A 26,812-nucleotide genomic window follows, 5' to 3' on the forward strand; every position below is an offset into this window, starting at 1 on the left:
AACTACGATATTATTTTTAGAAAGGTTGCTTGCTTATGGACTCTGCTTGTCTTTTATCTCTTGTATAGACAAGTTTCCTGCCAGTTTGCTTCACCATGTGTGACGACATGGCTCTGTCTCTGACTGATGTCCTATCATATTAAGTTTGTCTTCCAATCTATCCTAATTTACATTGATAACTTGCTAATTCTTACCTCAAATTAGACAATTTCTATGCAGATGATACTACCCTTCACTTCCCTTTGCAGATATGATCCATGCAACTTCAACATCTCTTGTTAAACATGTACATCTTACATAAACAGAAACATATACACCATTAGGAGGGGCATCTTCCAAGGGGACTGCCTGTGCCCACTGATCTTTGTACTGTGCTTGATACCACTAACACTGATTCTGAGGAAAGCAAAAGCTGGGTACGTATTCAAAAGCCACCAGCAAAAAGTCAACCATTTGTTATTCATAGATGACCTCAAACTTTATGGTAAAAATGAAGCCCAAGTCAGTTCCCTCGTTGATACAGCGTATACCTTTAGTACTGATATCAAAATTGAGTTCAGACTGAGAAAGTGTGCTGTGTTAGTCTTGAAGAGAGGGAAAATCAAATGTATGGATGGGCTAACGATATTGTTGGAGGAGGTTATGAAGCAGATAGAAGAGGCGAGCTAGAAATACTTAAGGCTACTAGAAATGGATAAATTGATGGAGAAAGAAAAAAGAAAAAAAAATCTAGTTTCAATAAATATTATCAAGGTACATTCACTTTACATATCAAGTGAACATTGCTTAAAACGTTACTCTATTCCTACTTATGAACAATACACCACTAAGTCTCAATAAATACATTCTTTCATGGCAATCATATATCTATAACCTAAGAACTCTTTTAAAGGCTACAAAATGTTTAACAAAGCACAAACTTGTGCAACTGCCAAAAGCACATATGAACATTCTGTAAAGCATTAAAAATGGCAATCTGCCTTTAAACAGTCCTTCTCTTATAAACACACACAGCCATTAACCTGAAGGCATGCTGTATCACCCTTCTGTTGTTGTTGTTGTTGTTGTTGTTGTTGTTGCCACTGCTGCTGTCACTGCCACCACAGGGTCTTCTGAATCTCTGAATTGTGTACCACTTAATAGAGTAACTAGCTATCTGTTGTCAACTTTACTGTATCTCACTCCCCAAACCTCCACAAACCAAACACTTTATACACTTTTTCTTGAGAACTGAAACCCATTTGAATTCATTTTTTACCCATGTCATTCTCCCAAAACAAACAACCTGCAAAACAACTTCATCAACAACACCAGTCTAGTAGGATATGCAATGTACTTTCCTTTTATCTCAAAGATTAGCAAGACATAATGTTCAGAAATAACACCAAACAAAAATGGATTTACATATAGCGCCGATCTGTCCTAGAGCAATGTTATAATGCATAAGAAAATTGGAAGCCTACATTAAAAATTGAAGGTTTTCAGTTCAATCTTAGATTCAGGAAGTGTGTGTACATAGATACATACATATGCATCTAAATAGGGTAATTGAAAATAATAAAAAAATAATCTTCTTCAAAAACAGTATAATAGTAAAATTGTATAATAATTAATACTATTTAAACTGCATGAAAAAATTTAAGAAAACCTATTCTGCTTATACAAACTAAGGCTATTACCATTACATATTTACATGCAAGTGAAATGGCAATTGTTAGTAGATTTATTATAAAATTTATAAGAATTTAAATCCTATTCATTTTGAAAGCTTGAAACAATTTGTTCTATAGCCATTTTAAAATTATTCCCTTCTATTAAAAGTAGTTATATCAAAACTATAACATATTTCAAAAAGCAAGTTCTTACCATGTTTTTAATACAATTTAAGTTATAAGGAAATTTAAAAAAAACATTGCAATTTTAAAAACTAAAGCTATTTCATTTATTAAAACAAAAATCAAAATTAGAAAATTGGAAAATATACTTTATTATTTCTCCAATCAGATCAAAATAAAACATTTGTTTAAAAAATAGAATGCAACACCAATATTTTATACACTAAAAGTAATGTGTAAATATAGCAGTAAAAGCCATTTATAACAGTTCATAGAAAAACAATTCTTAGAAATTAACTCTGCACTAAATTGATAAAGAATTAAAAAATCACTTTATAAATCTGATCAGCAGACACCCTCATAAAGAAGCACATTAAATCAAATAAAAGTTAGTGAAAACAAGGAGGTGATAGATTCTATTGCAATGACAGAAAAACAAATCAAAAAATATTTATTTTGGATAAATAAATTTTTACTTAGCTATGTGTTATAAACATAGCTAAATAGAAATTCTTAGAGGTGTATAATTGCAATGATATTATCAAACTTCTCTAACTCATTTCATTAATTCACTTTTATTATTAGTTGTTGTTTAACCCAAGATTATATCCCCAATCTAGTTGATTAATGATCAAATGCCTGTTCCTTCACTGATCATCCAATCTTTCCACTAGACATGGTATATCAAATCTGGAACCATGTTGTTGTGGATCTTTCTTTTTAAGTCATTATGGCATGATTTGAGGAAGATTTGGCTGCTATTTCTAGCAAGTTCAGCAAACACAGAAGTTGTCTGATTATCTCATACAGTTCATTGCTATAAGCTATAGAAGACACTATAGAGGTATTTGTTAAACTTGCAATGATGGACTTACGTCCTCTTATAAGCTGCTGAGGAAAAGAAGGGGCCACCATCAAATCAATGAGGTGTCTTCCATAGCAAAGATAGGTCAGCATGAAATTATAAAATTCATACATTGCTCCAAAACATCAAATTAAATTGGGGATTGAAATGAGCTAATGAGCTTCAACATTCAACTTTATACATACATACATACATTCATTGTATTAACATCAAGCAGCATATTATTAAGTTAATGTGTTTTCATAATTTTGTGAACTAACAAATTAACATCCAAATGAATTCACTAAGTAAACATTAGATACTTAATCCCCAGTATTAAGGTAGTTAAATGTCTTCTAGATTTAAGACAAGCCTAAAATTTTCTTAAACTGCTGATGTGTACTTAATTCTATAATGAAATGTTCATCTATATGTTATTCAGATTAATTAGTTATTTTAAGAGAAACTTATTTCAAACAAATTGAAAAATCAAAGCACTTTTGGGACCCTTTCAGAAAAGTTTGTGAGTAAATAATCTAGTTGAATAATGAAGGGAATAAAATGAACACCCCAAAAATAAGGATAAAAAATGCAGAAAAACTACAGATGCAGAAAGATCATGTCTATGACAGGCTCCATTTATCAAAGGAGGATTATACTAATAAACTAACAAAATTAAAGCAAGGTTGTAATTAGGCCAATCATAATGTAGAAAACATCTAAAATAAAATTATACAGAAATGTTCTCTCTCTCTCTCTCTCTATATATATATATATATATATATATATATATATATATATATATATATATATATATATATATATATATATATATATATATATATATATATATATATATATATATATATATATGTATATATATATATATATATATATATATATATATATATATATATATATATATATATATATATATATGTATATATATATATGTATATATATATATATATATATATATATATATATATATATATATATATATATATGTATGTATATATATATATATATTAGGATTTTCGAGCAAGATTGTTGCCGGTGCCCCTGGACTGGCTCATGTGCAGGCGACACATGAAATCTTTTGAGCGAGATCGTTGCCAGTGCCCCTGAACTGGCTCTTGTGCGGGGCCGTCGTAGGATTTTCGAGCGAGATCGTTGCCGGTACCCCTGGACTGGCTCATGTGCGGGCGACACATGAAATCTTTCGAGCGAGATCGTTGCCAGTGCCCCTGAACCGGCTCATGTGCGGGTGACACATGAAATGCACCATTTTGGGCGTGACCGTTGCCAGTGCCGCCTGGCTGGCCTTTGTGGGATTTTCGAGTGAGATCGTTGCCAGTGCCCCTGGACTGGCTCATGTGCGGGCGACACATGAAATCTTTCAAGCGAGATCGTTGCCAGTGCCACTGGACTGGCTCTTGTGCGGGGCCGTCGTAGGATTTTCGAGCGAGATCGTTGCCGGTGCCCCTGGAATGGCTCATGTGCGGGCGACACATGAAATCTTTCAAGCGAGACCGTTGCCAGTGCCACTGGACTGGCTCTTGTGCGGGGCCGTCGTAGGATTTTCGAGCGAGATCGTTGCCAGTGCCACTGAACTCGCTTTTGTGTGGGGCCGTCGTAGGATTTTCGAGCGAGATCGTTGCCGATACCCCTGGACTGGCTCATGTGCGGGCGACACATGAAATCTTTTGAGCAAGATCGTTGCCAGTGCCACTGAACTGGCTCTTGTGTGGGGCCGTCGTAGGATTTTCGAGCAAGATCATTGCCGGTGCCCCTGGACTGGCTCATGTGCGGGCGACACATGAAATCTTTTGAGTAAGATCGTTGCCAGTGCCCCTGGACTGGCTCATGTGCGGGTGACACATGAAATGCACCATTTTGGGCGTGACCATTGCCAGTGCCGCCTGGCTGGCCTTCGTGGGATTTTCGAGCGAGATCGTTGCCGGTGCCCCTGGACTGGCTCATGTGCGGGCGACACATGAAATCTTTCGAGCGAGATCGTTGCCAGTGCCACTGAACTCGCTTTTGTGTGGGGCCGTCGTAGGATTTTCGAGCGAGATCGTTGCCGGTACCCTTGGACTGGCTCATGTGCGGGCGACACATGAAATCTTTCGAGCAAGATCGTTGCCAGTGCCACTGAACTGGCTCTTGTATGGGGCCGTCGTAGGATTTTCGAGCAAGATCATTGCCGGTGCCCCTCGACTGGCTCATGTGCGGGCGACACTTGAAATCTTTTGAGCAAGATCGTTGCCAGTGCCCCTGGACTGGCTCTTGTGCGGGTGACACATGAAATGCACCATTTTGGGCGTGACCATTGCCGGTGCTGCCGGACTGGCCTTCGTGGGATTTTCGAGCGAGATCGTTGCAGGTGCCCCCTGGACTGGCTCATGTGCGGGCGACACATGAAACCTTTCGAGCGAGATCGTTGCCAGTGACCCTGAACTGGTTCTTGTGCGGGGCCGTCGTAGGATTTTCAAGCGAGATCGTTGCCAGTGCCCTTGGACTGGCTCTTGTGCGGGTGACACATGAATTTTATTTTTTTGCGAGCGAGATCGTTGCCAGTGCCCCTGGACTGGATCTTGTGTGGGTGGCACATGAAATGCACCATTTTGAGCGTGGCCGTTGCCAGTACCACCTGACTGGCCTTCGTGCGGGTGACATGTAAAAGCACCCACTACACTCTCTGAGTGGTTGGCGTTAGGAAGGGCATCCAGCTGTAGAAACTCTGCCAAATCAGATTTTGGAGCCTGGTGTTGCCATCTGGTTTCACCAGTCCTCAGTCAAATCGTCCAAGCCATGCTAGCATGGAAAGCGGACGTTAAACAACGACACACACACACACACACATATATATATATATATATATATATATATATATATATATATATATATATATATATATATATATATATATATATATATATATATATATATATATATATATCATTATATGTATTTATTTTCTCTTAGTTAATTAACTCTGACAAAATAAATTGGTTACTAGTTACCAGGGTAGCATAGTTCACAAAATAACTTTGGTGTAACTCCTGTTTACAAGGTAGAAACTCCCTGTTAATTTGAGGTATTTTGAATTTGAATAAATATAAGATGAAATAAATGGAGTCATACACATGTGTTAAATGATTTCTTTTATTTCCGACATATGTTTAGAAGATTACAATTGGTTCATTCCAAAGGAATGAGTGTTGTTGAGAAAGATGTAATCTTCTCTTCAGGGAAATACATAAAAATCAACTCAACCATAAAACATTATTACTAAATGTGACAACTGCGAGTAGAGAAGATTGCTACATAGCTTATTTTTAAAAAACCGTTGGAAAATGCAACGCTACGAGACAGTACATTGGACGAGGAAGGAAGAAAAGGAGGAAAAAAGAGAAAATTAGAATCTGGAGTGGAAAGTAAATAGAATGATTTTAAACCAGATTAAAATTGAGAGAAAAGTATTTTATGTGTAATGGAAATGTAAAAAGGAAATAATCGTGTATTTATACTTTTAGTGTTAACATATATACATATATATATATATATATATATATATATATACACACACACGATAAATGTATGGTAATAAAGATAATGGTAATGTTATTTATATAGGAAAATGATGCTAGTGTGCACTAGTAAGAGATCAAGTGTTTAACAATATATAAAGGTGATGAATGCTCTGTTGATCTAAAGCGAGAGAGAGGGAGTGTGTGTGTTAATAAGTGAAATGGAGATTAGAAGGGGAAAGTTAAAGAATTAATGGAGTTAGAAAATTACTTGTTTGAACTAAGTTAATATTTGTACCAAAATGTGCTTCAACATCCACGCTCGATAGGTGTTGATGCAAGGATATACTAATGAATAAAATAAAGTAAAGGGATCTATTTTGTGTAGAGCAGTATGTTATACGTAATAAAGTAGGGAAAAAATATATTTATATATTTTTTTGAAGGGAGATGGATGTAAGAAGGAGCAATGAAATCAAAAGAATAAAGTTATGGAAACACATCGTAGTTATCATTATTGAAAGTAATGTTTATGTTATGTTATATTGAAAGTAATGTTTAAGTTCATGTTATATAGAAGTGCTGGATGTCCTAATATGGATTCAAAAGATAGAAAGTGTTCAGATAACATATAATGGTATAATTAACTTGTATAGCTTGAAGTATGTAAATAAATAAATAAATAAATAAATAAATAGGTAAGTTGTTTCAGTTATATAAATTTGTCGGAGTTACTTATATGAACTAAACGTATGTCTTTGCCAATGTTTACATCTATATGCTCTTTCAATAATCGTATTAACCAGTTTATTCTTCTAGAATAAAATGAAGAACAGTTCCATATTACAAAACGGGCAAAATTCCTTACCTTTATCGTATGGTATTGATGTAGAGAGAATTAACCAGTCTAAATTAAATTGCTTATTGTTATCCTTAAGTTCCTAAATTAACTTGCTAAGACCTGTGCTGTTGCGTTTATTTCTATCCCTAAATGTAGAATAATGGTTTGAAATTCTCCTAGATATCTGCGAGGAGGAGCAGCCAATGTAAAAAGATACATTGGTAGAGGTGGTGACTTTACATTGATATACAGTGTTCTTGGATTTCGCATTTAAACTTAAAAAACTAATTCTGTTGTTATTAACTTCCGAAATAATAATATTGTTGTGGTAATTATTATTATTATATTTCTTATTATAATTATTGTTATTTAGGTTATTATCTGTGTTGTTATTGTCATAATGGTGATGATCTGTATTGTCAGAATTAATGTTATTGCTATCAGTACCTGGATACAAATTTAATAGTCTCATATTATGTGTAGATATTATTTGCGAGATATTTTTGTGTTTGAAGATCCTAATCTAACCTTGTGTGTGTTTATGACTGGGAAATAGTGAGAATTTCTTGGAAAATTCTTATTAACAGCATTTCAGAACTGCAAAGCTAGATTGGACTTAATCTGTTTTCCAAATGGAATAATGGACCAGATATTTTTATCAGATCCAGGTTTTGTGTGGGCGGTATTATTTCTAAAAAACTTCAATTTACCATTATTATTAAAAAAGGGTTTTAAATATCGGTTACCTCCCCTATTATGTAAAAAAAGCATTTGTCTGTATATTATTGTCAACAAGGTTATAATGAGGACAATCATTGTATTTATCGTTACCACCAATTTTAATGTCTTTATTTTCATAGGTAGAGAGATCGTTAGTAGAATTAATGTATCTGACCTTTTCTTTATATCCTGCTTTTAGTAAGGCAGAGTTATAAAAGTAAGCCTCTTTGTTGAAAATATTTATATTTGCGGATAGATTTGACAATCTAAGTGATATGTTCCTCACTAAATTTCTGGTTACCGTTCTAGGATGATTGCTAAACTGGCTAATATACTTAAGATTAGTGGAGGGTTTATGGTAAGGGAAGTAAGTATTGGTGTATAGGTCTAGAGTAACATCAAGGAAATTGGCTATGGAGATTTCATCCTCAAAGATGATACCAAAACCCATTCTACGGAAAAACCTGACTAATCTATTCTTAACTTTTTGTAGTTGTTGGTTTGTGGCATTTTGGAGATAGAGCAAACAATCATCTCGGTATAGACCTCCCCTATGTGCAGACCAAGTCCGCTATCTGTGCTGAGTCAGAACTTCCCATAGGCACGTCAAAATCATCAGGAGTATCCTTGCGTGTCCAGAGTTTATTGTTAAATTTAATTATAGATTTCCTAGCTGCTAAAACAACATCAATCTCTTCTCTAGAAAGACCTGCCTTATTATGAGCAAACCAGAGTGCCTTATTGAGTATAATGAGGTTAATAGATGAATAGAAGTTGGAGATATCTAACTGGATAAATTTGGTGTTATGCTTATCATTAATGTTACTAAACCAATCTACTACCTGAGATGAATTGGACCATAAACTAAGTTTTAATCTTTTCACTAAAGTAGGTATATATTTGTCTAGTATGTTTTTGCTAAGAACACCTATGTCTGATTTAGATGGGCAGATAAGACGTAATTTGGAGCTACTCCAAAAGTTTTTCTTGTGGTCCTTTAAAACAAAACGGGGTTGCTTGGTGTCCAAAGGTTCAGTCCTCTTTTGTAAGTTATATTTATCCATAATTTGTTTGACTTCCAGGTTAGCTTTCCTAAGTACCGCTTTACTTGTAATTCGATAATTCTTTTCTATTTCTTTTTTGAGCAATTTCATGTAGTAATCCCTAGATAGTTTGTACAGGTTTCCCGTTTTGTCAGACTGAACTAGTATACCATCAATGCTATTAATTTCTTTAGAAATGTTGTTGAGGTATACATCTCCCTTCAAAAAAATATATAAATATATTTTTTTCCCTACTTTATTACGTATAACATACTGCTCTACACAAAATAGATCCCTTTACTTTATTTTATTCATTAGTATATCCTTGCATCAACACCTATGGAGTGTGGATATCAAAGTAAATTTTGGTACAAATATTAACTTAGTTCAAACAAGTAATTTTTTAACTCCATTAATTCTTTAACTTTCCCCTTCTAATCTCCATTTCACTTATTAACACACACACTCTCTCTCTTTAGATCAACAGAGCATTCATCACCTTTATATATTGTTAAACACTTGATCTCTTACTAGTGCACACTAGCATCATTTTCCTATATAAATAACATTACCATTACCTTTATTACCATACGTTTATCATGTGTGTATATATATATATATATATGTTAACACTAAAAGTATAAATACACGATTATTTTCTTTTTACATTTCCATTACACATAAAATACTTTTCTCTCCATTTTAATCTGGTTTAAAATCATTCTATTTACTTTCCACTTCAGATTCTAATTTTCTCTTTTTTCCTCCTTTTCTTCCTTCCTCGTCCAATGTACTGTCTCGTAGCGTTGCATTTTCCAACGGTTTTTTCACATAAGCTATGTAGCATTCTTCTCTACTTGCAGTTGTCACATTCGGTAATAATGTCTTGTGGTTGAATTGATTTTTATGTATTTCTTTGAAGAGAAGTTGACATCTTTCTCAACAACACTCATTTCTTTGGAATGAACCAATTGTAATCATCTAAACATATGTTGAAAATAAAGAAATCATTTAACACATGCGTATAACTCCATTTATTTAATCTTATATATATATATATGTATATATATATATATATATATATATATATATATATATATATATATATATATATATATATATATATAAAAAATCATAAATATATAGGGATTATAAATTATAAATTATAAATGATTTTTACCGAAAAGGTTTTTTCATACTGAGCTACCCGGCAAAATTGTTGATTATTAATTTTATTACTAATTGACGATTCCCTGCCCTGCATATCTATATATATATATATATATATATATCATCATCATCATCATCATCATCATCGTTTAACGTCCGCTTTCCATGCTAGCATGGGTTGGACGATTTGACTGAGGCTCCAGTCTGATTTGGCAGAGTTTCTACAGCTGGATGCCCTTCCTAACGCCAACCACTCAGAGAGTGTAGTGGGTGCTTTTACGTGTCACCAGCACGAAAACGGCCACGCTCGAAATGGTGTGTATATATATATATATATATATATATATATATATATATATATATAATGTAGAGAACATCTAAAATAAAACCAGACAGAAAAATTCTCTCTCTCTCTCTCTCTCTCTCTATATATATATATATATATATATATATATATATATATATATATATATATATATACATACATACAAATAAAAGGGTAAAGGAATATTAATTTATTAATAAATTAATAATTAATAATTTTTACCAAGCACTTCGGTATGTAAACACCATTATCGGTGAAGAACTTATTTAAAGTTCTTATAAATTTATAAACATAGTTAAGGGATCAGCAACAGTTGCTTCACCACATACCGAAGTTCAGAAATAGCAGCTAAAGGGCTAAAGCTCCAACAGATAGCAGTACTTGTAACTCACAAAGGCAAAACAAGAAGAAAAACTTGTGAGTTACAAGTACTGCTATCTGTTGGAGCTTTAGCACTTTAGCTGCTATTTCTGAACTTCGGTATGTGGTGAAGCAACTGTTGCTGATCCCTTAACTATGTTTATATATGTGAGTGTGTGTGTGTGTGTGTGTGTGTTTGTGTGTGTGTGTTGGGGGTGTGTACAAAAATATAATTATAAACTGATATGTAATGTTGCTTTTATTTGTTTTTAACAGAGTACAGAACTGGCTAAAATTTCTATGGTATAATACTTGATTGGATGCAATAAATCACATTCATTCAGATCATTAAATATTATAAAAGCACCCTAACTTGGGTGAAAGTATACACAAAGGCAGTTAATAATGATACATAAAGTTTGAAATGAAAAAAATTTAAATAAACTTACCCATCTATTTATCTATGCATGCACATACACACAACATTTGGTTGAATGGTTAAGGAGTTTGATTCACAACCACGAGGTCCTATGTTCAATCCCACTGTATGGTTTCTTGAGCAAATGTCATCTTCTATAGCTTTGCATAGACATACAATGTATCTATGCAAAGCTATAAAAGTAGATAAAAACTGGAAAGAAGCATGTTGGGTGAATTGTACTCCATCTCAAAAGGTACAGCCTTGTCACATACACACTGTCATATGTGTCGGTGAAAAGCTCAACCACTTACATGTTAATTCAGGAATAGGTAATTCTGTTCCTCAAATAACTGAATCCTCATCAGCAAATGAGAGATCCATCATCACCGTCACCATCACTACACACACACACTACTAAAGCAAATGTGTGACTGTGTGGTTAACAAGTTTGTTTTGCTACATGTGATTTTGGATTCTTTCCTATTACATGGCAACATAAAGAAGTGTCTTGTGTCTGTCAACGACTCTAACTCTTCGATGAGGAATGGAGACTAAACCATATACACATGTACATACATTTTAAAATTTAAGAAACATGACATATTAGGTTTATTAATAATGAGGTATATTGATTAAGAGAGACACATATGTGAAGTGACGAAACAGAAACTGAAAATAAATTTAAACAGACCATCAAATCTTCATCAATGTTGTGATATGGTATAAAGAGACTTTAGTGCTGAATTTCTCCGAATGGCTTCATTTGATGTCATCCTTATAAGCCTTAACATTCTTAAATCTGATTACTACTTTTAAGTTATTTTTGGTCATTACTACATGTAAATTTTACAATCCATTCACACAGCTTGCATTATCAATTCACACATGTTCCTATCACCATTCCTGTAAAGATTAACTGTTATCTTTCTGACATACTCATTTCTTCAGAATCATTTATCACCTTTTCTTGTAAATTAAACATTACACATCCAAAACAAAATATTCTGTTTACTAATTTTCAGATGCTGCAAATTGTTTGTTTTGCTACATATTTCTCTATCTGCATGATTTTTTTTATTGACTGTATTCTTTTATCTGTTTCAGTCATTTGACCGAGGCCATGCTGGAGCACCACCTTTAGTCGAACAAATCAACCCCAGGACTTATTCTTTGTAAGCCTAGTACTTATTCTATCGGTCTCGCTAAGTTACAAAGACGTAAACACACCAACATCAATTGTCAAGTGATAGTGGGGGACAACACGATGGGCTTCTTTCAGTTTCCATCTCCCAAATCCACTCACAAGGCTTTGGTTGGCCCGAGGCTATAGTAGAAGACACTTGTCCAAGGGACTGAACCTGGAACCATGTGGTTAGTAAGCAAGCTACTTACCACACAGCCACTCCTGTGCCTATGGTATCTTTTTTGAAATATATATGGCAAATAGTGATTCATGGTGTTTTTCATTCATCTCTATCACATCAGATTCTCAAGTTATACAGAAATATTACTTTTTTTTCTTTTTGTATACATTATCATAAATGATAAAGTATATTACCAATGAAAATGCTTACCTTATATTAACTTAAATATTAAATCTAATTCATTTTTCCTTATTTTCAGATTGTGAATATATCTAGAAGCTGCATAAATTCACCCCTTCAGATTCCTTGAGTAATATTATTCCTTTGTTGAAGAGCTGTCATTTAGCTTACTGTAAAAACTCATGTAATTTGCACACCTGTGTAATTTACGCAGGTGATATTCAGAATAAAAATTGTTAAAAAAAGCTTCTACTCATTTTGAAATTTGCACCCAAAAGTTTTCAGAATTGCCAATATGGCCAGGGGAAAAAGGTTTTCAATTTAGTTGTATTTAACATAATTTCATTAGATTTTATTATATTTTCATTAAAACAGGTATCACATTAAAAGCTATTAAATTACAAAGTGTTTGTGTTGTCTATATAGATAAAATCAGTTTTGTGGGACTGACATGTGTCCGTCTGTTTTACTTGCTCAGTATACTCTCCTTCTCCTCCCTTACAAGACTAACAATGTCAGTTGCTTTAGCCACTCGGTATACCCTCCTTCTCCTTTGATGTTAGTGTTCCAATAATAAAAATAAATAAATGAAAAGTATGATGCTGATTGTGTGTGTGTTTGCATGCATATAACTGTATGAGACTGTGTGTTTTAGTGTGTTTGTGTGTGTAGGCGTAACTGTATGAAATTGTGTATTTGTATGTATACATAACTGTATGAGACTGTGTGTTTGTGTGTGCATGCACGTACCTGTATGAAATTGTGTGTCCTCATGTAACCGGAAATAACCAAAGTATTATTTTACAAATTGTGAGCATGTATATATGATATAATGAAGGAAATTGTTGTATACAGTGCTCAGGTGCACTACAACTAAAACAAAAGAAAAAAAACGCCATCAGGTGTACTGTTGGCGGATTTCAAGAAGCATAGAAGTTTTGAAGGATGTAGTATCTCGATAGCTAACAACAGATGCGGGTAGTTTATTCCATGCTTCAGCAATTCTGAGCATGAAAAAATGTTTCTGAAAGTCATGGGTGCTGTGTTGTTTTTTGATTTTATAAGCATGTCCATAAGTGTTTATCATATGAAATTCAAAAAAGTGCCCAAGGTTGTTGTTGGAAAGATTGTGGATAATCTTCTTTATAATAAACTTTATTTTACATTTCTTGCCCACAAGAGATTATGTCCGATCTCTAACATATAGCTGTATGTCTTCTCTAACCACAATCACAGGAGAAGTTGTTGATAAGATTTATCAACCAAAAAACAAAGCTGATAGATATGCACGTGTTGCGAATTAAGTTTAATTACCAATAATGACACTTTTCATATGAGTAAAATATGTAAAATATGGCCTGGGCCGTGATTACCAGCATGTACGTGAGACTTCAAAAAGTAGTTAACCATTTAATGGTTTTAGTAAATTTATACAGAAAAGGTAAGCATTATACCGTCCAGCATGAATAAAAGTCAACTTCATTATATCTAAGCCTTTATTTTTTCTGAAAAGAAACCTATTCTGACATTAATGGAGTCAACTTCCAGTATGAATGTTTATGTTTTGTACGCCATTTTACAAAAGAAAGTGCACGGATACTTGACTCTAGACTGAAGGCCCCTATCTCCTAGAACAACATTTGCTTGGTACTGCCATCATGAAGCAGAATTCACTCAGTTCTTTGAGAAATAGAATTATTTAGTTTTCTGTTCAAATATTTCTGGCCTTATTGAAAACATGGGGATGTCATACAAAGTAGATGAAAGGGCGCTCTTCATTGATCCTTCTAACAGAAATTTAAAGGCTGTTCTTCTCTACAATGGTAATACAGCTGCATCTGTACCAACTGGTCATTGTGTCCAAATATCAGAAACTTGTGAAAATGTGAAGACACTAATAACTGTCATCAAGTACCATATTAACAATTTTCTCATTTGTGGTGATTTAAAAGTTATTTCTCTCCTACTAGGTCTTCAAGGGGGATACACCAAGTAACCCTGTTTCCTTTATCTTTGGGATACTAGAGCAGACATCCTGAACTATGAACAAAAAGACAGACCACCAAGAACCAGCTTCTAACCTGGAAATCACAACATGAAAGCTGTGCCACTAATTGATCCCAAGAAAATTCTGCTGTCACCACTCCACATCAAATTAGGGCTTAGAAAAAATTTTGTGAAGGCCCTGAACAAAAATGGAGCTGCTTTCAAGTACCTGGAGTCAAATTTCCTCATATAAGAGGAGGCAAGCTAAAGGCAGGAATCTTTGCTGGCCCTCAGATTTGGGAATTGATGAAAGACAAGCATTTTGAGGAAGCATTAGCAAATGTCAAGGTGAATGCCTGTTTTCCTTCAAGCAGATTGTTCAAAACTTCTTGAGAAACAGCTGCACCCCAGAATTAAAAAAAAATGATCCTAGACCTGATTTGAAGTTTCCAACAACTTGGGTCTAGAATGAGCATCAAGATGCACTTTTTGCACACATCTTGACTATTTTCCCAAGAATTGTGGGGACTCCAATGAGAAACAAAGAGAGCAGAAACTCAATAGTAGGGCAAATAGAATATTAGCATGATGGCAGATTACTGCTGGTCATTGAAACATGATGGTTCAGATGCACAGCACAAGCAGAATTCAAAGAGGGCCTCCTTCTTTTGAATCAATATGTAAGCTAACCATTATTAGGATATTTTTTAAACATTCATTTGATTTGATGTTAATTCAGGATTCATTTCATGTTGGTTGGAATACACATGTTCTTAAAACTAACAATATGCTTTTCTATGATTACTTGCTTCATTTTAATAAAGTAACAATATATTAAAAATTCACATTTTTTATTATCATTAATTTATATTTTATTGAAAATCCTTATGTGATAGCGCAAAATGGTTTAGATATTTAAAATCAGCAACCTAAGAATATGTAAGATCACATCCATGAATAAAATTTTTTTTTAAATTCCCAAATGCAGACCAGTGTAATCACCCTTCTTATAATGCTTAAATGAACACAAAGAGCCCTTTCCTTTAAGTAGAAGGAACAGTTTCACTATCTAGTTGTCTAGATAATAGAACTTAACTTATATTTCAAATGAGCTATTTCAGGAGACCATAGTAGCTAGTTGTTAGAAAAGTCAATCACATAAAATTATAACTGTAAATCAATTCACTATCATTAGGATACCTTAGATAAAATTCAGAAATTAAAAACTCACCCAACTTGAAAATCATTTTCTTCTTTTTCCTCTTTTGTTTCATCCAAAGTTTGCTCTAAAGAGTGGTCTCTATGAGTTATTTCTCTATTAAGACATAAATATTAAAGGTACAAATAAAATTACCAAACCTAATTGAGTTGCAATAAAAAATAGCAAAGCAGGAACAGTTTTAACTAAATTATTGTAGGGGAGTGATGTAACTTATTGAATCAGTTTGTTCTCAGTATATTAGCACTGCCAGTGCATTAATTCCTGAGAGAATAAAGGTGAGTGTATCTTTCCTTGGATCATGACATAGAAGTAAGTCTTCAATGTACTATATATAGCAACAATTTTCGGAGATGATTTATGTGTGTTTATTGAATTGACTGTAATAGAGTGTTACATTTAAATTAGATTGCTCAACTTGAGGTTTTGCTACATATTTTGTGCATGTATTGACTGAGTATTATCAGCATCCTTCCTTTCCTTTCTAACAGAGTGTTCTTGACTGTTTTCTGGTGACTATGAATATTTTAGACTACAAAAAGCAAAGAAGAAACAAAGGCATGAATTTAAAAAATTCTCCCCACTTTTAACAGTACATTTCTTATAAACTGTCCCAAAAGTTGACTATCTCTGTCTAAGAATTTTAGAAAGAAGCAATGTACGTGTGTGTGAGAGAGAGAGAGAGAATATATGTGTGTATATGCTTGTGCATGTGCATACATATGTGCATGTATATGTATGAAAGATGTTCCACTGGATAAGGTTTTCAATTCCTAGCTTGTAGACCATAAGATAGATAACAGATGTCTGAGAATGCAACAGCTGTGGTGCAACAGCTTATTTCAGGTTAAAACTCATCAACTATAGGGTAATTACTGCATTTGTATTGCAAAAGTTCAAAAACACTGAGAGAACTCTGACCCACAAGCAAAATAATCAGAGATGAAAGTTTTTAAAATGCTCAGAACAGGAATGATTTAAAAAAATGAAATGGTCACTGTTGGAGTGCTTTTAAAAGCAAACAGGATAGCAACAGCTGAAATGTTTTTAATACAGATGGGATGGTCCAGGGAAAACATTTTCAAAGAATGGATGTTTCATGACCGAGATGCTTTTAAAAAATTAGATGGCCATAGTTGAAATGTTTCAAAAAGACAGGATTTTCATGGGACACTTTTAAAATGTCTGCAATATCACAGCAGGAACAGCTTTGCTAAAAATAATTTGGAAACATTTTCTGATTCCAGATTAGACTGCAAATGATGCATATTAATGCACAATCAATCAGAGAGTGCTTTTATTTTTTTTAATTTCAATTTCAGACAGTAAAATCTAGGATCTCCATGTGCGTGTGTGTGTGTGTGTGTGTGTGCGCACGCGCATGCACATGTGTGTTAATTTTAATGAATGAGAGATAAAGTCATCATTAAAATTGCCTGTGACTCTTGAGTTTCTGTGCAGACAAACATAACAGAGGTATACAAGATATCAGAGGAATAAATGCTTCCAACTGATTAAGATCTTACAGTAATAATTAACAGTGTATGAAATCTAGCATTATGCAGTAAAAAGTGGTGGATCATAAATGATGGGTAGATTTTGATTGAGGGGAGATTAATAAAGTAAATAAATTTAGTAAGCACTTGCACATATACATATAGTTTGTGGGTCTACAAACAAAAGAAAAGAGCACTCAATACATATAGAAGTACATGTCTAATGAATCAGATATTTGCCATGAGTCCAAACATAGGATCAATTGATATGCCTATGAAACTCTAAATAGAGGTCATCTGTCTCACACACACACATACACATCAATTATTCAACAAAATGTAGAGAAACATTTACTTGTCATTTGAATCCTCGTAAGGGTCTTGATCTTTTTCAAATGAGTTAACACGTCTTAACAGTTTACCAGCTGGTAATGTTGACCTTCGGTGATACACTTCTTGTTTATTCATGATGCCCTGTAACAAAGCAGGGTGGTAATTAATAGACACAAAATAATTACAATCACATATCTGTCCATTCAATGATTTCTTTCAACAGACATTAAATTTGAGTATTGACACAGCAAAGTTTTAAAGCTTAACTTAAAAATGTGTGTGTGTGTGTGTCTGTGTGCATTTTTATATGTGTTCTTAGAAAAAGAATTAAATTCAAGAACACAGAAAGACAAGTACAGATGTATATATGTACACAAGAATAAATCACAAATTTTTTGCTGCTTTTTATTTATTGACTACGGAAGAAAGGCTATTGCAGAATCTCTAAGACTATTAATGTTCCATTTAAACTGTTCTAGGTCAACAGCTGCAGGAAATATATGAGTAGGAATATCTCAGAGAGGTGAGGTTCTGAAAAGAGGTGTGGCCTGGTGGGGTTGCTTGAGTGGTGGGAATATGAGATCAGCCAGCTTTAAGAGACAGATGTAAATAGATGTAAATAGAAAAGGTAGAGAAAAGAGGTAGCTTGCTTGTGGGTCAGAGGCTGGAGCTTGACCATAACTGACTAACTACCAATTAGTCAAATCCCTTTTTTGATTGTGGTCTAGGATATTGGTATGTGAAGCAGTAGAACCATCCCAGATATTGGAAAAGTAATCCATTATGAACTTTACTGGAGCCTTGTGGAATGTTAGGGGCTGAAATATTTTCTGATCCTGAAGAGAAAAGCCAATCATTGGAATGCAGATCAAGCTATATCAGGAATGTGTTTTTGCCAGGAGAGATCCTTGGTGAAAGTAAGTTTCAAAATTTTAAGTAATTGTGAAGGTTCTAGCTGAGTGTTTGATGTGGGTGTAGTGTGATGCTTTTTCCTGATAAGAGTCGTGCTTGAGTTTTTCTTTCTTTTATACACTCATATTAAGTGAACAGAAGGATTTAAGCAAAGTAGTGATGATCTGTATTGACAATTAGTGAGAATAAACAGTTCAGAAGCAGAAGAAATTGGTTTGCTATGAGCAAAAGGAAATATATGGAGTATCAAAGAATGATTGTTGCTATTGTGTAGCCCTGAGCCAAATCTTTTCCACCAAATATTAAGCATGTACTGAGTGCAGTGTGACAAATTGAACATCATGTAATTCCTTTATTCTCCATTACATGAACAACATGTAATCTCTTTACTGCCATATAAATACAAATCCATGAAGAAACTGAAAGATCCAAAATACTAATTAAAATGTTAAGATTTGTTCACTCAAGGCTAAATGTATAATGGACATAAACAAATATACATACAGAGACCAATTTTTGAAAATATATATTCTAAATTGAAAAACTACTAAACTACAATTTAACAGGAATTAGAAAGAAAAAAGACAATAAAATTTAGCCTTTTACAAGCATAATACACCCACACATATGTACTAGAACCTATACAACAATAGCATACAAACAAGCATAGATACAAATTTACAGATATGCAAACACTGAATTACACACACACACACACACACACACACACACACACACACACACACACACACAATCATGCTTTGTTAGATGCATAGGTAAAGTAAAATCAATTTAAAATAATGACTGATTGACTGAATACTTTTCAAAAGAAATTTAGGTAATGTGAATTTTAAACATTGACTAATTTATAAATACAAGTGTTTAGTAAGTAAAATGTTTGTGGCATGCAAACAAAATGGGTTATGGTATGATTGCATAGTTAAGAAGGTTATTTTACAACCATATAGTTCCAGGTTTGATTACACTGTATGGTATCTTGAGTGTCTTTTGCCATAGCCTCAGTTTAATTCAAAATTTATGAGAACAAGACATTTGTACTCAGAGCCAGAGCCAGTTTCAGTCGGATTGGTAACAAAAGGGTTAAGTAAATTTTCATCATACTATTTCTCTCATCATACACTCTTCATCATTTTCTCTTGTGTCATACTATATATTCTATATGTTTTGTAGAATGATACATTAGGGAGCTATTTTATGAGTACTGCCTAGGTACATATATCTATATATATATATATAAAAATAAAGGATGTCCCGTTTTCTGGGTTAAAATTTTTTGAGACTGCACCATTATCTAGTGTGGTGCCAGTGGATGAAAAAATGAGGTATACAAAGTGACTGGGCTCTAAAACCATTTTTGTAGTTACAGAAGCCTCCTTGAAGTTGAAAAAATGGTCAAAATTGGCCATTTTTATTGTGCTTGTGTAATGTCAAGTTGAAAGGTATGTTTAATATTTGTTTCATAAGCCTCATGTGGATCTAATTAGGCTAAAAAATTATAGTGCAAGTGCATAGTTTATTTTTAATGATTTTATGACAAGCATAGTTGGCAAAAATTTTTTTATCATAAATCAACAAAAACCTTCCAAGATACATTTCTTAAAGTATTATAATACAAGTTTATACTATAAAAAGAATTCTCAGTATATACCTATTCAGCTGATTTTTAACAGGAAATATTATGACTAGATGTTCTTTGTTCACTTAGCACTTAAGCATGGGAAACCCTATTGAAATATTAGAAATACATTTAACTGCCATTCCAAACTGCCCAGAAGGCTGCAGTTTAGGCTTCTAACCTTTCTGTTCATGTGGAGGGTTCTCTTGTTCTCTCCTATACATAGTTGTTCAACATCTAGTAGATCTTAAGATTATTAATCAACTGTGTAACTTTGTGTTTGTTATCAAGTCATTAGAAATGAGTTTTATACTTGTACCATAATTTTCTAGCATAATTTAGATCTGCATAAGACTTATGAAACAAACATTAAACAGATACTTTCAATTTGACACTGCACAAGTGCAATAAAAATGGCCAACTTTTCAACTTCAGGAGGTTTGTGTAGCCACAGAAATGGTTTTAGAGCCCTGTCACTTTGCATACCTCATTTTTTCATCCACTGGCACCACACAAGACATGGAGCAGTCAGAAAAAAGTTTGAACCTAAAAACAGGACACTGTAATGTGTGTGTGTGTGTGTGTGTGTGTGTGTGTGTGTGTGTGTGTGTGTGTGTGTGTGTGTGTATATATATATATATATATATATATATATATATATATATTGTTATGTTATATTTCGGGACAGTCATTTTGTCTTATTTGCCGAAAAACACATCACTATACATTCATTCTTCACTTGTTTATTACTGTTCTTATTTTATGTTCAATGTCTGGAAATCTTGCGGCACACACCTATAACTTCTTCAGCAACTTTTCAGCCCATGTCTTTCCTCCTGCTCTGTTTAGTCCATTCTGTGCCAAAAATTTCCAGACAACAGACAAGAAATAAGAACAATCATAAACAAGTGAAGAATGAATATATAGTGGGTGTGTTTAATTGGCAAGAAAAAAAGTGACCATCCTGATGTACAGCAATATATTTCAATACACAATTGCACATCAGGAATCTTGCGAAACAAATTCATCAATGTATACATACATGTGTAAACTCTAATAGATTTATTTTTATTTTAGCAACAGATTTAGTTTAAGCACCAGAAAAGAAAAATGTCACCATAAAATTGAAAAGAACAGAAATTAAAAATAGAATGAATATTTATTAAGACTGTGTTAAAGGATTCATCTCTTTAAAGCTCATATTTTGAAGGAAACACATTGTCTTTGTGTTTCAATTAATTGTGAAAATAAGATTTAAGTAAAACTATAACTTCTTTAAGATGGTGTTCAGAATATAATTTAACAGAATGTTCTTAAAAAAATTATGATGAATACTTTAAAGTTTGTAGTTTTGTATCATAGAAATAGCAAGATATTACAATAAAAAATAATATGACTAGATGAATTAAAGAATAAAAAAGTATTTAAAAAATTATCATCAAATTTAGAAGGAATAGCTCCCTGGTTTACTCAAAAGTAAATTATACATGAGCTCAATGTTGTTCAAGCAGAACTATGGTTAAAGACATTTCAGCAGAGAGCATTCTGCCTGTTTGTATCTGCTGTTATTAATAGATCAAATGACCATATAGAGGTGCTCTTGCAAATGACCATATAGGGGTGCATCCTATTGGATGAATAAATGTTTGTGAGAATTCAATGGTTTGAAACCAGGTGTAGACATGTTAGCAAAACTGTAAAAGAAATCCACAGCACCAACCTTGCTATGGAAAAGCAGAAAAATGGCAAACAAAATTCAAGACAAATAGGCAAAAATGGTTGGCACAAAGGATAAGGAGATGAGGTTAGTTTGCAATGCAGGTAGAAGTGGGTTCTTAATCCACAGTTAACCATTCAACATTTAAATGGAAATCATTTGGTGAGACTGTCCTATTTGTAAAGTTGGAAAACTTAAATGAAGAAAAATATCAACATTTTGCCTAAACAAGCCAGTCCCCAAAACATTTGTACAGAAATTTTAGTTAAGAACATAAAATACAATACTGATCAAAATAATGTATGAATTAGAAGGCAAACAGACATATTTCAGATATTATTACAATAGATCAGTTATTAATAGATAAAAGTGTTCATAGATTAAGTCATGAAGTAAAATTGAAACCTCACTGAAACTTTCTGTGACAAGTCTATGCTATGTTGCAATATGACTAGATGATCATATATATGTATATATTAAGTGGTGCACTATTAAGTGGTGCACTATTAAGTGGTGCACTATTAAGTGGTGCACTATTAAGTGAGATAATGGATAATGCTGGAAATACTGTTAGGCTAAACAGAATATGAACTTTAGGTTTTGCTTTGTGTTGTAAGAGAATAGTGTTGTCAAACAGAATTGATTTCTGGTAAGCTACAACTACTACGATGATAATGATTTTAAATGAAAAGACAAAGCAAAAAAATCAGACTAGTATTAGCCTGACTTTATGTTCTCCCCTAACTCATGTGTGAAACTGATAGGCAATTCAGAGAGGAAAATATAAACAAATTTAGAAATACATAAATTTTTGCTAATGATGACTAGCCTTAACAAAAGCTTTTAATATAAAATAATAAAATGATAGCTATATTTTATAACAGAAATAAGTTTAGAGAAGATTTTAAAATGTTTACAAATAAAGATAGAATTTGACTTAATTTTTCTAAAATTCAAAGGAACAAAAGGTTTCTTGGATAACAAAAATTAAAAAAAAAAAATCAAGTAAAAATATCTAATACTAAGAAAACTTATATAAAATATGCTTAGTTAGCAGGAAGCTGAAAATAATTATTTTTCATAAAAAGAAATGGCAAAATGGAATACTACTATGCTTCAATGAAAGTACAAAAGTTGCCATTTTAAAGGTTAGTTTTTATGCTCTAAAGCTGTGATTCCCAACGTGGTTCCTGGGGACCACCAGTGGGCCCCAGAGAATTCGTAGCCATAGAAAAAATTGAAGCCATTTCAGATCTACACAATATTGTTCAATAATAAAAGCACTATTAGTTAATAATAAATTATATGAAGACAGAATAATAATAAGAAAACAAAATTCAATAATTATTGCATAAGAATCAATAATGTATAATATATAATCAATACTATATTACAATCAAGAATAACATAATTTAAATTTTACAATCACAACAGTTTCATAATAAATTTGATATTTTAAATAGATCACTACACAATATTGTTTAATAATAAATTTGATACTTTTAATTTATAGAAATAAAGCATTTATTATTTTTATTTTCTTTAAGATCAGTTGTAATAATGTCTGAACCAACTGCTAAAAAGGCAAAACTGAGGAACTACAAAGAAGATTTTATCATGTTTGGTTTTGTATCTGTAGACTCAAAACCTATGTGTCTTGAATGTGATGCCATCATGACAAATCATTCCATGAAGAAACTTAAGGTGGAACAGCACCAGAAATTAAGGCATCTTTGTTGGTGAAGGTAGGGAATATTTTGAGAATAAAAAGAAAATACAGTCAATCAAACGACCCAACATTGTAAAGAAGATAAATACTGAAAAAGCAAAGACACTCAAACCAAGTTATTTGGTCTCTGAAATTATTGCCAAGGTTGCAGCACCTCAGATTTATGGTGAGAAACTTGTCAAGCCTGTTATGATAGCTTGTGCAAATGAGGTTCTGAGAAAAGATGCTGCATCTACTCTGAGTACAATTCCACTTTCAAATAACACAATTACAAGAAGACAGGATGAAATATCTAATTTTGCCGAGGAGAAGATTGTGGAAATTCTCCAAAAGACAAATTTTTCTATCCAGGTTGATGATAGCACAATTCATAACCAAGCTATCCTTCTGGTCTATGTCAGATTCATCCATGAAGATGATATAAGGGAAGAAAGTTATTCATTAAAAGTTTATCTGAAACTACTAATGGAGAAGATATATTCAATGAAGTAATGCAGTATTTTAATGATAAAAATATTCTATTGACTAATTTGATCAACATTGCATCAGATGGAGCTGCAGCCATGACTGGAAAAGTGAAAGGCTTTGTTTCTAGAATGAAATCAGTTGCTCCTTACATCTTTTATACACATTGCATTATCCACAGACAGCATTTGGTTGCTAAGAATATTGGAGGACACATGGAAGAAGCACTCAACACTGCCATACATGCAATTAACTTTGTCAAATCAAACTCAGTGAATAATAGATTTTTTATGCAATTCTGTGAAGATTAAGATTTAAAAACCCTATTGCTTCATACAGAAGTAAGATGGTTGTCAAAAGGCCTGAGTCTTGAAAGACTAGTGAATTTGTGAGAACCATTAATCAACTTTCTCATGTTCAAGAGTCAGATGATTCATTACAACTCCAAGAAGCAAGCTGATACAGCTAAGAAAATTTTGGAAAGACTTTCTGAGTTTAAATCAAAAATATTCTACTTGAGTGATATTTTTAAAACAGTGAATCTGCTTAACTTAGAGATCCAAGGTAGAAAATCAGATTTGGTCACCTGTTCTCAGAAGATAAAAGGGTAGATGGGGAAATTAAAATTTTGGAGAAAAACAGTTTGAAAAAAAATTTGGCATCATTTCAAAATTTTAACACCACTGTTCCTACATCAGAATGCATTGCTGCATGCATTTCCCATCTTGAAGGTCTTCATGTAGACTTTGAGAGAAGATACAATGATTTATTAAAGATGGATTATCCACTCTGGTTTGTAGACCTAGAAAATTATGAGCCAGGAGATGAAAATTTTGAGTTGGCAGAAATGTTGTTGGATTTGAAAGAGAATATGAAACTGAGAAGAAGAGTTGAAAAAGACGGTGTCTTTGCCTAAATATCGATAAAGGAGTCACGCCCAAATATTTTTCGACATGTAGAAGCAAGCATCATTTCTTTCCCTACCACATGGATGGTGGAATCTGCATTTTCAGCTGTTGTAGATATTTTAAGTAAAAAAAGAAATAAATTAGATGTCAACAGCAGAGGAACAATCAGATTAAGACTAAATGATTTCATTAAAATTGATTATGATATCTTGTATCAAAAACACCAATATCAAGCTAGTCACTAACCGAATGGACTAAAAATGAATGACTTTATGAAAAAGGATTTTGATATCTTGTGTTTATCTTTGTTTACTAAAATAAATTTTAAATTTTATCTTTTGTTTGCTAAAATAAATTTTAAAGTGTAAATAGACTATTTTGTCTTTTCATTAAGTATTTTAGTGTGAAAATAGAACAGCATAAAGTAAAAGTAGAAGTGGTCCCTAGAAATTTTTTTCAAATAAAAAATGGTCTCTGGGCTGAAAAAGGTTGGGAACCACTGCTCTAAAGTAAATTTTTTTCAACAAAAGAATTCAGTTCTCTTTTTATTCAATGTTTTTTTTTAGTAAGATTTGATATGTTATATTTCCAAGGAAGTAATCAGCTAAGATATTTTGATGATATGAAAATATCTTTCTATATATTAGTTATAAAAACTAAATGTTCTGTTATAAAAAAAAGCTTGGGTTCAGAACCTAATTTACCAATTCAGAGCCTAATAAAATCAGATCATAATTTTCTTTTTCGTATTTAGTCTTCAAACTCCTTATATGATGTTTTAAGATTTTGTTATATACATTTGTGTTTAATAAATCTATCTTATAAAGCAAATAAGAATTCGCTGATTTAATCATATAACAGACACTGACTTCATTTTTTTACAAATAATCTTCACATGACTATATGGTTAAGAGCTCAACTTTATGGCTTCAGGTTCAGTCCTACTTTGTGGCAACTTGGATAAATGTCTGTAGATTTAGTAGACAGGAACTGAAAGAAGCCCTGTTGTGTGTGTGTATCTCCTTGTTTTGACATGCATTAGTTATAAATGAGTATATAATATGATGGAATATAAAGAAGAATAAATATAAGTTTTAAGATATATCAGTTCCTTAATATGATAGATATAACTTCATAAAAAGTGTGGTTGAAATATATGAGTAGAACTTATGACACTTACAAACAATTTTTGTTCAAGAACAAGAAGTAAAATAAATATAAACAAAATTCATACACATATAAAATACTGCAAAATCTGTTTCAACATACAAGTTCACATCAAGAAATTTGCAAACCAAATACAAAAATGAAACATAAAATTAATATTTAATTGCTTAAAATTTTGAAGAATTAAACATAAAAAATATATTTTGGAGGAAATTATTCTATATCCTATAGCCTTTAAAATCATGCAGGTAATACCATCAATATCATCATCATCATTTAACATCTGCTTTTCATGCTGGCATGGGTTGGATGGTTTGAAAACTGGTAAACTGGGGAGCTGCACCAGGCTCCAATCTTATTTAGCAAGGTTTCTACAGCTGGACACATTTCCTAACACCAACCACTCCAAGAGTGTAGTGGGTGATTTTTATGTGCCACCAGCATGGATCCAGTGACATGACACCAGCAACGACTATGATCCTACTTGGCTTGACAGGTTTACACAAGCATGGTATATTGCCAAAAGTCTTGACCACTTGTCACTACCTCTGTGAATTCCAATGTCCAAACAGTGCTTTTTATGTGTCACCAGCATGGGTGCCAGTCAG

The 26,812-nt window shown here is 32.9% G+C and overlaps 1 protein-coding gene across 1 annotated transcript in view; it reads right to left on the reverse strand.

Moving 5' to 3' along the window:
* LOC106874321 (uncharacterized) overlaps nt 1–26,812 on the reverse strand; it is a 456,333-nt gene that overhangs the window by 24,163 nt on the left and 405,358 nt on the right. The window contains exons 21-22 of the mRNA XM_089338627.1: nt 17,693–17,811; nt 15,854–15,937 (exon numbers count right to left, since the gene is read on the reverse strand). Coding sequence (XP_089194753.1) covers nt 15,854–15,937; nt 17,693–17,811 — 203 coding nt within the window. The remainder of the gene's footprint in view (nt 1–15,853; nt 15,938–17,692; nt 17,812–26,812) is intronic.

The sequence above is a fragment of the Octopus bimaculoides genome, chromosome 2 (genome assembly GCF_046866305.1).
Source record: "Octopus bimaculoides isolate indiv1 chromosome 2, ASM4686630v1, whole genome shotgun sequence".
NCBI lineage: Eukaryota > Metazoa > Mollusca > Cephalopoda > Octopoda > Octopodidae > Octopus > Octopus bimaculoides.